This window comes from Neopelma chrysocephalum, unplaced genomic scaffold (assembly GCF_003984885.1).
Source record: "Neopelma chrysocephalum unplaced genomic scaffold, ASM398488v2 Primary Assembly neopelma1_71, whole genome shotgun sequence".
Taxonomy (NCBI): domain Eukaryota; kingdom Metazoa; phylum Chordata; class Aves; order Passeriformes; family Pipridae; genus Neopelma; species Neopelma chrysocephalum.
Window position 1 is genome coordinate 2,236,654 of NW_020897731.1, and position 15,970 is coordinate 2,252,623.

At 37.4% G+C, this 15,970-nt stretch overlaps 1 protein-coding gene across 1 annotated transcript in view; it reads right to left on the minus strand.

Annotated features, from left to right (window-relative positions):
• The window catches only part of SORCS2 (sortilin related VPS10 domain containing receptor 2), a 559,300-nt gene that overhangs the window by 35,889 nt on the left and 507,441 nt on the right, over window positions 1-15,970 (minus strand). Inside the window, 3 exon segments of the mRNA XM_027686434.1 lie at window positions 216-344; window positions 933-1,066; window positions 2,389-2,509. Of these exon segments, the coding sequence (XP_027542235.1) occupies window positions 216-344; window positions 933-1,066; window positions 2,389-2,509 (384 nt within the window).

Consider the following 15,970-nt stretch of genomic DNA (forward strand, 5'->3'; position numbering starts at 1 on the left):
ATCTAATCTCAACCTATTCTGCTTCATCTGTAGGCCACTCCCACTTGACCTATCACTACATGCCCTTGTAAAAAGTCCCTCTCTAGCTCTCTTATAGGCTCCCCTTAGGTATTGAAATGTGAATTTCTTTCAAGTCACTTTTGAGGCCACTGGTTGGAATATTCTCCCCCTCTTTGGAAGCCTCATCAAGCCAGTTGAACGCAAAACCAGCTTACCCAGTGCTGCTGGTGTATGCCTGCCCCAGCACACAGTCTTCAGGCGGTGCTTCTGGGTTAAACCAAAAGTCAGCAAAGCATTTGTTAGACTCCGACTTCAGAAGTGCAGAGCGCTCAAACCCATAATCACTGAAAAACATCAACACCAAGTGTGTTACTATCTCCCACTTCACTCAGCAGTCTAATTTGGGGTGGATGAGACTACATTTTTAAGAGTAAATAATTTTTTTAGTGTTATTCTACCAGATGAACATACAAGTTGATGAAGCCAGTTCTGTTTTAAGTCTAATTTCAGTAGGAGTTGTGTACACTTCAGGGAAAAACTGGTTGTAATTACTTTGTCAGTTCTGCAAAATTAACTCCCTTGGTACCTTAGATTTTTTAAAGGTTTCCTTTGCCACTCAGACCAAACATTTCCTTGCTTTTTTTATTTTTCATTTGCAAATAGAAAGGGTTTGTTTGCCTTTTAAATGAATCCAATGGTCATTTTTCAAGCCTTGATCAATAGAGAAAAACATCAGGATTTGTTCAGGCAGGTGAAACACATACTTAAACATGGCAATATTTTTAAACAAATGCAAAAGAAACTTATTATTCAAATAACAGTTTACCTATTTATTTATATATGGCTATGTGGGGAGGGGGAAAAAGGAGTAAAATAAACCCATCTCAAACTATTTACTAGCAATAAATGAAAAGGTCCACAGACAGACTCACCATAAGAAATCAGAGTTCACACATTCACAAACTTTAGATGTGAGAGCTGATGTGAAACTTCTCCCTTTAATGCACCATGATGAAATCTTCCTCTTTCGAAAGCTTCTCTGCTGGCCCATGATGCAACGATCACCCTGGATATCAAAGCACTGGACTTATTGCACCGTAACCTACACCACACACACATGACCTTATGTTGTCCTGAGAAAGGTTGATCTTGCTGTATCAGCTTGTATCAACCCTCTCATATTCAAATATATAGGTATAGATAGGTCTCATATTCACTGCTGTCTGCTAACAAGTCATTGCAAAGTTGTAACATAGGCTATATTTCCAGGGCAAAAATCCAAAGATGTAGATGAAAATTCAAGTGCAATCTAACCCATGTTTCATGTGTGCACAATCTAGGCACAAAGCTCTAACTGGTCATTTAAATATTCAGTGTGGCTGCAAGTAGCTGAAGTTCTCTCTAAGTCACCATATCTCATGTTGGCAGTCAACCTGATGTACCAAGCACGTGGACACAGGTAGAATGAAGGCTATCTTTACACACTCCATTGGTAATTGGGCAGCTGCAAGTACTCTGTCAAAGTCATTTTAGTAGTTTCTAATTTCTGAAAGACATTTCGATGCCAATATCCCAAAATACTGTTACTCTTTAGGCTCAGATCTGCATAATATTCTCAGTAAACACACAGCAGTCCCAAACAAGAAGTATAAAATTAGGCATGAGAACTGGCAAATAGGAGCAGTAGAGCTGGAGTAACACATAGTAGTATGCAAAAAATAAACCAACCCTGCAGAGAGCAAAAGAACAAATGTACTGGAAGAAGCAAAACATAATAATCCGAATGATTATGAATAAATATGACATATTCAATTTAATTAAAAAAAACCCCTCAGATTTGCCTCTTCAATCAATACTCTGTAGAGACAATTTAACTTCCCAAAATTGGATTTGGCCAGAGCACCAGGATTAGCACAGCCTTAATGCATTACTGTAGAAATGGCATTGCCCAAAACAACTGGACTCCATTACATGATTGGTCCACTGAGATCCTAAATTACTTCTGGAATGGACTGTACTTATGGCAATTTATATATGAGTACAGTATGTGGTCAGGAAGTTGGCAGAACACATGTTGAAATTGTTTCAATCAATATTACACACTTCAGTTTATGGTATATGCTTCCCAATCTAGCAGGACCACCTATTATTATGGCAACCCAGCAGATATACTTCCACCTTTCCTAGGACACAGATTACACAACCAAAATGAACACAAAATCCTCTGCCATTTTAAACTATTGTGAAATCAGCAAATATCAACATAAGGAGACTAAGCTGGGGATGTGGCATCCAAATTCAATTTGGAAACATTTTCCTAGCACACAGTTCTATACGAATCCGAAAGCTACGGAAAAGTTTTGTCAGTTGACGTAAGACCACAAATACCTGCAGATTTGTGAGGTCCCAAGACTCATAGTCATCATCAGTGCACTCCCTGGGGAAGGATGGTCTGAAGTCCACCTTCACCAGTTCCCAGTCCGAACGGTAGCTAATGTGTCCAAAGACTCTGAACAAAAAGATCAAAAGTAAACTCTTACTACAAAGAAATACCATACATCTGAGATTCAAAATTTCAGTTTTATCTTTTCTTTTCCACAGAAATAGTTCTGTGCTTAAAGGTCCCAGTTTAATTTTACTTCCGCTTTTATTCCTCTTTATGTATAATGAATCTAGTTAGGAAACATTTGTCAATTGTATATGAAACTTTTCAATGAAAAAATATATCTCATGTATTAAGGGTTTTTTTCTCTAGCCCAGAAATTTAATTGGAAATAACCTTTTCTAATTTGGAACACAACATTTTTGTCTATTATCTTGCTATATGAAACAGACAGCTCTCAGATTTCAACAGGAAGCAGAACTAGGATCACCAGATTGAATTTCTAGCTCTGTCACTCATTTCTTGAGATTATAGTACAACTTCTTGAGTTCGTTTTGTTGTGGGGTTTTTTGTTAATTTCTACAGGTTCTAGATAGCAATTTGCTATTGTTTTAAGTCACAGTAGTATAATGAAATTATATCAATTTCTAAGGAATACACTACATCTACACATTGTACTGAAGAACTCAGAGTCTCCTCTTCATTTCAGATAGTCCCTTGTATAGCAAAAACCAAAAACCAGCCATAAACTGTACAATTTTTTAGGGGGAAAAAAAAAAGGAAATCTCATTGCTTTAAAAACCAAGCTGTATTTTCAACGCAGCCAACATTTTCTAAATCAGAATCTTTATTTCCAAAACAAAATGGGTATGTATGACATCCAGTAACAAATTAGAAAGGATAAAGACTCTATTTGGGCAAAAGTAAAATGTATTTGTGGTTTGTATCAGGCTTATGTGACTTACTTGCCAAAGAATTTAAGATTGATTCTAAAGCCAACAATTTCTATGCAGTTCATACTGCACAGAGTTCATATTCCAAGCTTTAGTAGCATTCTCCAAACTAATTCATTCCTTTTGTTTTGCCCTCAGTTTTGTCCAAATCCAGACACAGCAGGAATGGTACAGTTTTGTTAAAAGCATTCTGCTGTGCACAGACATTTCTCTTGTCCTGAATACCAGGTTCAAAGTGGAACTAGGGTAGACCAGAAGTGAGTGAATGCTCAACTCTCTGCAGCACAGAGGCAACATCATCACACTAAGCATTTCTCCTGGTAAATGGATGTAGAGCTCTGAAGTCTACCAATGAGGCTGAAAAGTAGTTCAGAGAGATTAAAGACATACAGTGACTTCTCCCCTTCCTTTCTGGTGTCTTTGCTTCTCATCAGTAGCAGAGAGATGTAGATATCGATACATTATTGCCCACACTGCTCACACTGAAATGACCTAACAAGCCGCATGCATAGGAAACCACACCATCAGCAGTGCACTTAATGAAACAGAAACATACGCATTTAGTTTGTATGTCTTACTCTTTTCTTGTAAGGCTCTGAGATTAAAGGAGTTGGATCATCTAATTTCTTTCCTTCTAAACACACCCATGGCTCAGAAGTAGAAGCAACACACAAAAATTAAAAAATGTGGCTCAGTCCACTGGCTGTATGTGCACATAGGTGTGTGGTCCCACTTCTGTCATTGAGACCTCAGGATTTGGTTCCTTTTTCTGGTTCAGCTGGATTCTGAGAGCTGCTGTCACCATATGATCTTATTCATTGGTAGTTATATACTCAATAAAGTGACTACTTAGGTGGTCTCATGCTTTTTCCACAATGCCTGTTTCAATATGACTGGGCTTGCTGACAGACGTGAAGTGTCTTTTGCATGCTAAATACCTGTACCTCTATTTTAAAATCTTTGTTTCTCCTTACAAGGTACTACCATAAAGCAGATTTCACCATGTGCTTATGCAACACCTGTCTACCTCAGTGGTAGGTGCAATACCTACCTCAGTGAATGCCTCTCTAGACACCACAAAATTTTACAAATTTATTACATTTCTTTTATTAACCCGTTTATCAACTAATATGTTCAAGTGCAAGGAGCCAAGTCCTGTTAAAGCTTCACTCCTGCCTCAAGGAAAGTATTTTCCACACAACAAATCAAATTTTCTTCATTCATGTTAGCTATCTCAGGCAGATTAGTCAGGAAAGAAGAAGAAAGGAGATGGTGGCTTGAGTTCAAGGCAGAAAAGAATAATGAAATTCTCCTGAAAGCATAAAACATAATCTCTGAACTATTATTAATTATATTTGAAACCTCATGAGGGTGATTCCAAATGACTATAGCAAGGGAATTGTTGACTATATGTATAAATACAGACACATGCACACACACACGTGTGTGTGTATGTGTATATATGACCGTAGATATGAAACAGCAAAATGAAGCTCAGAGAGTTACAGCATTAATTTTGATATCCACAAAGATACCAAACAAATTATTGAGCTATCTACTTCTAAGCACCTTGGAGATAATTAAAATGATAACAAACAGTTACCATGGATTTGTCAAAACCAAATCATGTCAAACTAATGTAATTTCCTCCTTTTACAGGGTAACTGGCTTAGCAGATAAAGGAAAGGAGAAAATCTAGCATATTCTGACCTTTGTTAAAACTGTTGTACATTTCTAGCTGACATTGTCTCAATATAGAAAAGAAAGCATCAGTGCAGATAAAATCACTGTGAGGAGGAGTGGGAGTACATATCCAATTAGAAGAATCCATTTTCAAAAGGTAGTTATCAAAGAGGGAATATTTTGAGATATGTATCACAAAGATATGATGGGTCCACAGGCAATATTTTCATTAACACTCGTGAACAAATAAGAAACACAAAAAATTTTGCAGATAATGCAGAAGGAAGGGAGTGGACATTGACTGATGGAAGCAATGTTCAGAAATCAATATGATGAAATACTCCAAAACCAAGTGCAAAAGTACTTCTGGGAAAAAAAAACCACCAAACTCACAACAAAGGTGCAAAACCAAGATGGAAAATAACTTTCAAATATTGAATAAAAGACTTGGGGAATTCTGGGAAATTAAACCAAGAATGCAGTGTTGCTGCAAAATAAGAAAGACTAATTCTAGGTCGTATTCAGAAATGGAGAACAGAAGACATGGAGGTAATTATTTTTATAAACTTGGCAAAAGTGGAGCCTCTGGAAGAATATCATGTCTAATTTTGGATATTTTATGCATATTTACACACCCAATAAAAATGAATTTGAAGAGGGGCAAAATGATTCATAAGGTGCTTAGAAAATATAACCAATGAAGAAAGATTGAGAGAATTGGGGTTTTCTCTGGAAAAGATAAAGCTGAGAAGTACAACAAAATGTTTTCAGTCTTGTTGTAGAGCAAAGAGCTGTCCTGGAGGAAGGGCAAGAAAGAGGAAATACAAGGATAAATAAACTTAAAAGATATAGCTGCACAATTCTCTAATTCCTTCTCCTCAGTACTGGTGAGGCTACATGTGGAGTACTGGGTCCAATTTTGGGCTCCCCAGAACAAGAGAGAGATGGAAAGACTGGAGGGAGTGCAAGAAAAAGCTGTGAAGGTGATGAAGGGGCTGGAGCATCTCTCCTATGAGGAGAGGTTGAGAGAAGTGGGACTGTTCAGCCTGAAGAAGAGAAGGCTCAGGGACATCCACCAAAACCTGAAAGGAGGGTGCAAAGAAGATGGAGCCAGATTGTCTTCAGTGGTGCCCAGTGGTAGGACCAGAGGCAACAGCCTCAAACTGAAACACAGGAGGTTTTCTCTGAACAACAAGAAACAACATTTTTACTGTGAGGGTGATCAAGCACTGGCACAGGTGCTCAGAGAGGTTGTGGAGTCTCCATCCTTGGAGATATTCAAAAGCCGTCTGGAAACCATTCTGTGTGATTTGCTCTGGGTGAGCAAAGGGCTTGGACCAGAAGACCTCCTGAGGTCCCTTCCAACCTCAACAATTTTATGATTCTAGAATTTTATAGAGGTAATGGTACAAGATATTGGAGCTGTTTATTCCTCCTCACCAGAGTGAAAAATTAGATACCATCAGGATTAGAGATAGACATTAGACAAATTGGATAGATATTGCCGAGTTCCAAATCCTATAGTGATAGAAAAATTATAGAAATTATTCTAGAAATTATGTAAAATCTACCAGAGTAATATGGCAGCTAAATGCAAACTATATGTGCACACAGCACAGGCACTGCTTCAATGGGTGAACTGTAACCTTCTCCTCTGTGGATTTTTAGCAGAAGGTAGAAGTAACTTTTACTGCTTGTTGGTCCAGCCTCCTCCAAAAAACCCCAAACTAACAAAAAATGTCATTTCCATTATGGCTCTTCTGATTCTACAGACTGAAAATGAGGTTTTGACAGAGCACAGTAACTGCACCACTGCAAGTAAAATCCCATAGATTCAAGAAAGTGTCTAACTACAGTCACAAACCCCAATAAAAACGCAGTCATACCGCTTTGTAATTCATAGGGCAAATTTCCTAAGGAATCCAGCGCTTTACATGAATCCAGTTTAGCAAACTGTTTGAAAAAAAGCTTAATGATTATTGATGCTGTGCTGCAGTAGCACATGTTGCTCTATAGTTGACAGAGTTTTGCAGACGCATCAGATAAGTGCATTTAAATGTATTGCCAAATATCACTAGAATAAAAAAAGAAGCATCTTTTCAAAGTAACAAAGGCATGCATTAAGTAGAATTCGATGGATTAGACAAAAATATGAACTACAATAAAGCAATACATAACAGCAATCACAATCTAATTGCTCAGGTGCAAAATATATATGTTGAATAAAATCATATGAATGGAACAAACTGGAACGGTGCAGCAAGTGTAACTGATGACTAGAAGTTATATATCAAGATGATAGTAATTCATAAGCTACTAAAACCTTCCTCTTGATTAATTGTATTACATTAGAAAGCCATCAAATCAATTCTGTTGAAACTATAAAGGATGATGCTGTGATAAATAATTTTTGGAAGAAATTCCAATTACCTTCGAAATTAATTTACTTTTATTTGCAAGAATTTGGGATCCATAATTTTAACTTCAGTGTTTCAGTTGCCATAACAACTTTGCACATTTGTTCCTAGTTCATTTATGAGCCCATAATTTTTTAATTTGATTGCATCATTTGGTAGATAAGACAGTTTAATGCAGATTTTAAGCTAACTCATTTAAACTATTTGCTAGAGGATTGCTTGTTATTTCTGTTCCTGATAAAGCTCATAATCAGGGGGAGCTAATTTAACAGAAATTATATGCAATGATAATCTTTTCCAGTAAATGCACATTTCTATTCAACACACAAGAGCATCTATGCAATAGATACTCCTGGTTCAGATGAGCAGTAATAGCTGCGTCACCTGCTGTCTGTGTCACCTGCAAAGGCAACTGCAGCTATGAGGGTGCTGATGCTGGAGACTTTCAAAAACTTATCAGGTAAACATTCAGCTTCTATGGCTTCATGCAGGAGAAATGAGCCTGAGTCTGACAACACACTGCTCATCTTGGATGTCACAGACACAGCTTTTTATAAGCACTACATTTGCCTTCCTCTTTAACTTTTCTGCTGTGTTCTTTAGGATTTTGTACATAGGTTTTCATAGCATCAAAACATTCTTTGCCACAGCAGATCGATTTTAGCTACAGAGTCACATATCACAGATCTCAACCCATATACATTGACACACCTTGAGCAACTTTTGTAGTATTATGGTGGTTTACCTTTGAGCTGTTAGCCATATTGTCTCCAGACAAAGAAAACAGTTTTGAGCAGCCTTTTGTCTGGATCCTCAGAGCAGCACAGCCGAACCTACAAGTTTTATTCATGAATATCTGAGAACACTCAAAGACCTTAGAGCGGTGGGAGTCATCCTGCAGTACTTTCCCACCAAGGTCACAAAGACAGCACATGCAGAATTTATTCAGATGTTTATTGTAGCAACTAAAATTGTGCAAGTTTTGCAGTCATGCTGAAGACTATTGATGACAACTGTGTGATGCACAGTTACTTTTGCTTTAAATCAGAAGCCTCTTTCATTATAGATCACTGCTTTAATCTCCCAAGTGCTGCATTGGCTTTTTCTCTCCTCTATATGACTTTGTTATCCACTGTGATGTCCACAGGATGCTGTCAAGCAGAGTGTCTGCACAGTCCTGTATTGCCCTGTTGACACACCCTGCTGACTTGACCTGCCAGTTAGGGATGGATCAGGACCTTTAGATTTTTTGGGAGAGCCTTCAAATGTATACAGCTACTGACAATAAAACCTAAGATTTGAAACAGGGTCAATTGAGGACCCCCCATACAGGTGATATGGGCAATCTCAATGGCTCTATCTTGGATAAAATGTCTAAATTCCTCTGGGCAGCATCTAAGCAAAGATATCCAAGCATGCACCTGAAACTCTTTATGGATCTAAACCTCAATATCTAACAGTGAGTACGTGAACAAGCTGGGAAAGGAAACCACACTCTCAAGAGATGCTAGTTAATTATTTTAGCAACTCTTTCTGTCTCCTATTGTTTTAAATGGAAGCAGTCACAGAGCTTTGCTAAAAACTCTTTATATTTATATAAAAGTATATATATCTTGTTCTCCATATGAGGCTTCTTTTTCTGAATTAAATCATATTAGTAGGAAACACAATTATCAGTGAACTTACTGTATTGTTAAAATATTTTTTAAACTGTCAGACCTCCACAATAACTTTTATAACACAATTGCAATTTCACATTAAATACTCAATCTACCTTACAGTTCACTAGATATCAGAAGCCATTTGCGTTAAAACAGCAGTAACTTTCTCACTTGTCTTCTACATGAAAGGATTAGTGTGTTAGAAGTCTCTTGTCAATTTGTGGTGAGCTCAAAGAGCTGAGTCCTTTGCTTCACTTAGACCTTTACTACAAATGATGACAATATCACTGAAAAAGCAAATAAATGTGACAATCTTCTTTTGTTCTGCCTGTTGTAGTTAATATTATTATAGTGCCTTTGAATATACAGCAAGACACAGGCCAAAATCTGTGCAGAAATTACCAGGCTGAGGGAGCAAAATGATGAAGTTGTGGCATGGAAGGATGTACATTAGTGTTGCCACTGCCAACAGGTAGTGTTCTCCTTAACTCACAGAAGTAACACTATTAATGAAAGATTTTCCGAGGAGATATGGGTTGGCAGAGCAGGTTAGCCATGACTGTGTACTACAACAGTATTTAAAGACTACTATTTTCAAAAAAAAGAAAACAACAGGTAAATCTTTATAGCCACACTTTCAAACCTAAATAAGTCAAAGGGTTCATACTAGTAAAATGGATGAAAGTAATGTGAGATTCAAGCTGCAGTCTGTTATACATCAAGATTATAATTCAGCATATTTTTCTAATTCCCCAAAAGAACATAACAGAGGTCACGTTTCAGTGGCCTTCCTAAATTGCAGCTACAGTAATGATGAATGCTTCCATGTGCAAAAGTAGACACCTGCCTTCATAAAGCAACTGCACATAAAGAGTACTTGTGTACACAACAGATCATGTGCAACTATACTGAGACATTTATGATTTAAATGCCTTAAACTACAAACATATGCATATATTTAATGCACTAAAGAGAAGAATAGGGTTATTTGGTTGGGCTGTAGTTTTTGGTTTGTTTTTTTGTTTTGTATTTTTTTGGCTGACAAAATGAAAAATGAGGGGAGGAAACAATTTAGTTGAAATTGAACCAAAATATGGGTTTTTTTCATTGCTTCCTGCTCCCAAAAACTAGTAATTGCCATTCAATCTTTAATGCCAAAACATCTTGGTTTCAGATCATTTGGGAAAAAAGAACGGAAATGAATGCTTAGGTTCTGAGAAGTGCTAGGGAGGAGCAGGATGAGGGTGTTCCCACTTTATCCAGAAGTTTTGGATTCCATAATCTTTACGAATTGCATCCAAAATTTTTTTCCAACGTATTTGGTAAGTTCCTGTCCAAGAACAACCTTTTAACATATAAGCTGTTTGGAAGAAATTGCAGATTTAATGTCTAGCCTGATGCTTTATGCAGAAGTAAATACAAAGCACACAGTGAACAAAATTGATTAAAGAGAAACATATGACACTGTAGAGGATAGCTTTGCATCATTCAGCTCCCTGCTGTCATCTCACTTAAAGATCAAATTAATCTGTGATACTTACAAAATTTTATAATTAATTCTTCAGATACTACTTTTTTTCCCTACTCACGTATTTAAAAATCAGGTCTCTTTTGTCACAACTGGAAATTCTTCATTCAGATGTCACCTACTAGGGCTAGAGTTAATAGCCTATAGTCACCTAAATTGTGGCTCCTTCATTTTGAGAGCAAATTATAGCAAAATAGAATTCAAATCCCCAGCCAAAAACAAGTAAAATGCTTAAAAAAAGTATTTGTTGGCTAAGTCTCTAATGTCTATTTATTTGAAGTAGAAAGTAAAATGGAAGTGAAGTTAGAGTATCAAAGCTTCAGGCACTCAGCAACAGGGGCTCAAAATGACACAAAGACTCTATTCGGAATGAAAAAGTCACCTGTCACCCGTTTCCTGTCCTTCTCCCCTTAAATAAGGACAAGTTGATAACATTCTTACAGAACATGGATTCCTAACCTTTCAGTTCCTCTTATCCAAATATATTACCAGGTCTGCCCTAAAAATGTTCTGAAAAGGGTTTTAGAGTGACACTGAAAGCATCGTGCTTCTGAGTACATTATGAAGCTTTAAGGAAAGAAATTAAAAAAACAAAACTTCACCCACTGAACTTCTTTTGAGCAGAGAGAGAGACAGGTCTTGGCTCCAAGGCAGTGACACTACAATGAACTGACTTCCTCTGCTAACATCTTTGTCCACAGAGATGACAGCAAAAGCATTAGATTGCTACTAAACAGGCACCTGTACACCTGCATGAGCTGATACCTAGATTATATTGGAGTAGAGGAACAAGATTATTTTTTGAATGCTTTTTTCACCATGTTTCCTCCATCTATTGACAGACATATATTCTTTCTCATGCAGAGAGCAGAATAACTGAGCAAGAGATTAACCAGCTGCAAAGATAAGCTAGAATTTGCCTTGGGAAATCAGCTATTCTCTCTTATGAGGCTTTATCTACCATCTATCTACCTTTTATAAGTGCTGCAGTACAAGAAAGTTAGTAGTGAAGCATTCACAATACAGAGAAGTATCTCCGCCTAGTAAGACACTCAAAGACAACAGGAGTGTGCTGCCATGAGTGGCACAATAAGCCCCACAAACTACATGTAATGTTGACTGTTATTTATGTTGTTTAAGGTGACGTCGACATTCCTGGCAAAATCAACAGCTGCAAAAATCCAGATGGCTCTCCCTAATATCTAACACCTGTTAATAGCCAGCTGGTTTTGAGTAATTTGCCTATCTTCTTGTTTCTATTATCACCTACAAACCCAAAAGGAATGCAACAATGAACTTTCAAGACAGAAAAATGTGCATGCAGGAGTTCTTCAGTTCAGAGATGTCATAAAGTTCCCAGCAGCATCCTAAGTTGCTACTCTATGACACATTAGAAAAAAATATCCCTCTGGAAAAAATACAATTACCCATGAGGAAGATTTTGATTCTACCTGACATAAAGAAAAGCAGTGCTTTTATGTAACCTCTTATTGGCCTTTTAAAAGGGGCCATGGACTGCAGAACCATGGTTATTGTGCCTACTGGGTTTACACTGCAATCTAAATAACCTGGTTTGGGAAACACTCTCAGAAGCTGAAATGTGATTTAAAAGCAATTTTAACAGGTTTGAAACTTTTATTGCATTAACTAATTCCTCTGAAGAGGAACATCAATATTTCAGGCACACAAAAATTCTTCCTTTTGCAGTGTTAGGTAGTTACTCGATCCAGTGTTATTAAGTAATTTTTCCCAAATATAAGATATCGTTAAGTATAAAACTGGGTTGCAGTAACTTTCATTCTTACTTAATTTAGCACAAAATAAAACCTACTAGACCACGCAATATTTTGATGAAAATATATCAATTAGTTGAGAAAATTTCTTAAGGAAGACTATTTATTCATTTAAGTAAAAATAAATAGCAGATTTGAGCTTTTCATTTAGAAGGTGATTTTCACACAGATCAATTTTCCTAAACTTTATAAATACTTTATTACTTATCCTTCCTAAAACTCCTAACTAGGTCTCTTTAGAATTTGATTTTTATACAGAATGAGTTTCCTAAAGTTTTTGAATACTTTACCACTTAAAACTCCTAAAAATCTTGACTAGGTCTTTTGCAGAGCACAATGGAATAAAATATATTTTCCTTGGCATTTGTGTGTACATATTTTGAATACCGCAGGGGATTTGGATGAATGATTTAGATTAATGTTGACTGGCGGATGACAACTCAGTTTTATGAAAACTTTTGACAAGTTAATATTTGGTTTTCTTCTCTGTTTTGGAGAAAACACAAAACTTTCCAAAATGAAGACTTGAGGCAACCAGGTTTGCATTGTACTGCCTCTTCAGTAAAGCTGACCAGACCACTTCATTTTAGAACGGAAAAGAGTGACGAGTGACATTCCTCAGGGGTCAGTATTGGGACTGGTGCTGTGTAACATCTTTGCTGGTGACATGGACAGCGGGATCGAGCGCACCCCCAGTAAGTTTTCAGTGACACGGAACTGTGTGGTGAGAAGGGATGCCATCCACAGGGACCTGGACAGGCTTGAGAGGAGGGCCTGCGTAGAGTTCATTAAGTTCAACAAGGCTGGAGCACCAGTCCTATGATGACAGGCTGAAAGAGTTGGGGTTGTTCAGCCTGGAGAAGAGAAGGCTCCAAGGAGACCTTGCAGTAGCTTCCAGTACCTAAAAGGGAGCTACAAGAGAGCTGGAGGGGGCGTGTAGTGGTAGAACAAGGGCGTATAGTGATAGAACGAGGAGGAATGGCCTTAAGATGAAGGAAGGAAGGTTGAGATTAGATCCTAGGAAGAAATTCTTCACTGGGAGCATGGTGAGATACCAGAACAGGTTGCCCAGAGAAGTTGTGGATACCCCATCTCTGGAAGTGTTGAAGGCCTGGTCAGATGGGCTTTGAGCAACTTGTTCTAGTGAAACGTGTCCCTGCTCATGGCAGGGGTATTGGGCATCTTGAAGGACCCTTCCAACCCAAAGCATTCTGTGACTCTACGATTCTGTGACTTTGGATAAGTTAGGGCAGAACTGGAATTCAAATGCAAGTCACTTCCAAGTCAGGTCAATATCCCAGACACCATGCTGGAGGATGAGAAATCTCTCTTACAGATAGTGTTACCAGGTCCCTTAATATCTTTCCCAGATAACCTTTTTATGGATTTTTTTTCTTTTAATACAAATTAAAATCCTTGAAGGAAATCCCTAAGTTGACTTCAGTGGAAATAGGACTTTACCCTACTGTAACAGTGATTTCTTATACAAGAAAAATATTCTTTGACTCCTTTGTGAGTTTATTCTAGAAGCTTTAAATAAAATACTGTCTGTTCCTCAATTTTGCTGCATGACTTTTACAGTTATTACCTTCCCAACTCAGAATTATGCTCTCTCTCCTAATATATGCACATTTTGACATTGGACTCTTTATTCAAAGTCTTTATTCAAAAAACCTTCATACTAAAGGGAGAAAATCAAATTCCCATACTATTGAAAAATGTCAGACTAGGTCCTTAGTAATGGGTTTGGGGATTCCTCAAGGTGAAAGACACTACTAATTTATTTCCATTACCAGATACAGGTTCATCTTACCATATTCTACTCAGAAGAAATTTTTATCTAATAAAATGGAAAATATGGCATAGTTGATTCTTGTTTTTTTTCCAGGGAGTGTGTATTAGGGGATGACATTACTCAAAACCAGCAAATCACTGTAGATGAACTCAAGCACAACAACTTAGTGCAAGAATAAGTTTTCAGAGAAAATTAACTAAGCCAGACAGAACGACAAAACATCTTGACATAAAGTCAGACTGAGCACTGCTGAGCTGACAACATCACCCTTAAGGTAAAGCTGCAATCAAAAGCAGCAGGAGAGACAAGGAAGCTGATACAACAGCATCAACACAACACATACTGCAGGTTTATTCTTCTCATTATCTTTAGATTCTGGCAGGAAGCTTGAAAGTGTTTTCAGGGCCAGTATGTGATATTAAGTGTTTGATGTCCTCCATATTCTGTAGAACTAGCTAAAAAGTAAGATCCTACAAGTCTGGCATTGAGATGCTGGAGTCAGACTCTTGTTCTGCCTTTAGAAATATATGTCATATGATGCTTTTTCGTCAATCTGGGCTCATGTACCAAAACTAGCTACAGTTTTATATATTTCAGATTGATGATTTTAAAAAGGCATCGTGTTTTACAAGAGCTCTTTAGCCCATTCAGCCAGTATTTAAACACATCTTCACCAAATCACTGTTTTTAATGATACTTAATAAGAAAAAAACCAACCCAGAGCATATAGTCATCACACATCGTTTTATCTACCAGTAAGTACAGTTTAGGATAAGCTTTTGATCCCTCTGCTTTTACTGAAGTCAATGGAAATAAATCCCTCATTCTGAGGTGTGTCTTCGTGTGGCATATATTATACCATAAATAAACTTGTGTTTGAGAAAAGGGGGAGATGGTGGGATAATACTGTTCTTCTCAGGTCATAAATGTATAATGGAGGATAAATGAGGCAGTGGAGAAAGAAAGAGACCAAATTCACCTCTATCCAGTACAGCATTATGAAGTCGGCACAATGCTTTTAAGTACATTGGGTAGGATTTTTCTTTTGCTGAGGATCCTTTACACAAGTCTACATTGGGCTATTAGTTTATTTTTCCCTGGGGAAAATGCTACTGGTCAAAGGTAGCTCTATCTGTAACTCCTAGGAGAAAAAGCTTGTCATGAAGACACTGAGCTCCATTATAAAGGATCGCACAAACTGCTGTGATAGCAGCACATAAAACAACCTGCGCATCTCTGAGTGCATTCCCCTTTCTGGTTGCAGCCAGCATGTGCCTTTCTCCCTAACTGGACAGGTGTTTCTTACTCTCAGACACTTCTAAAATATTAGCATTTATTGTGGAGATGGAGTAAAACCTGCAGCTCAGATCCAGATGTCCCTGGCCCTTTGGAAAAAGACAGATAAACAGGGGCCTGAGTTGCAGAATTTGGCTATTTTTAACTCTATTCACAGCATCTGCCTCAGTCACTGCACAGAATAAAAACAAGCATTTGTTAGCACAGTGCTTGGTTACACAAAGTACTGCAATGCTAGTTACTAGGACAACAATATAGTTGCTTACACTGTGAAGACAATAGATATTTAACATTTTTGATGTCTGACTAAAAATCCATAGGGAAAAAAATGGATAAAATAGGGTTTTTTTTCCCTACATTTTTCAGATTTGTATTGCAGTTTTATTATTCCACTCTCCCTGGAAGAGAGTATCTTTGCAAGATTTCGTATGAACATAATCCTTTTTACAATCTGAAACACT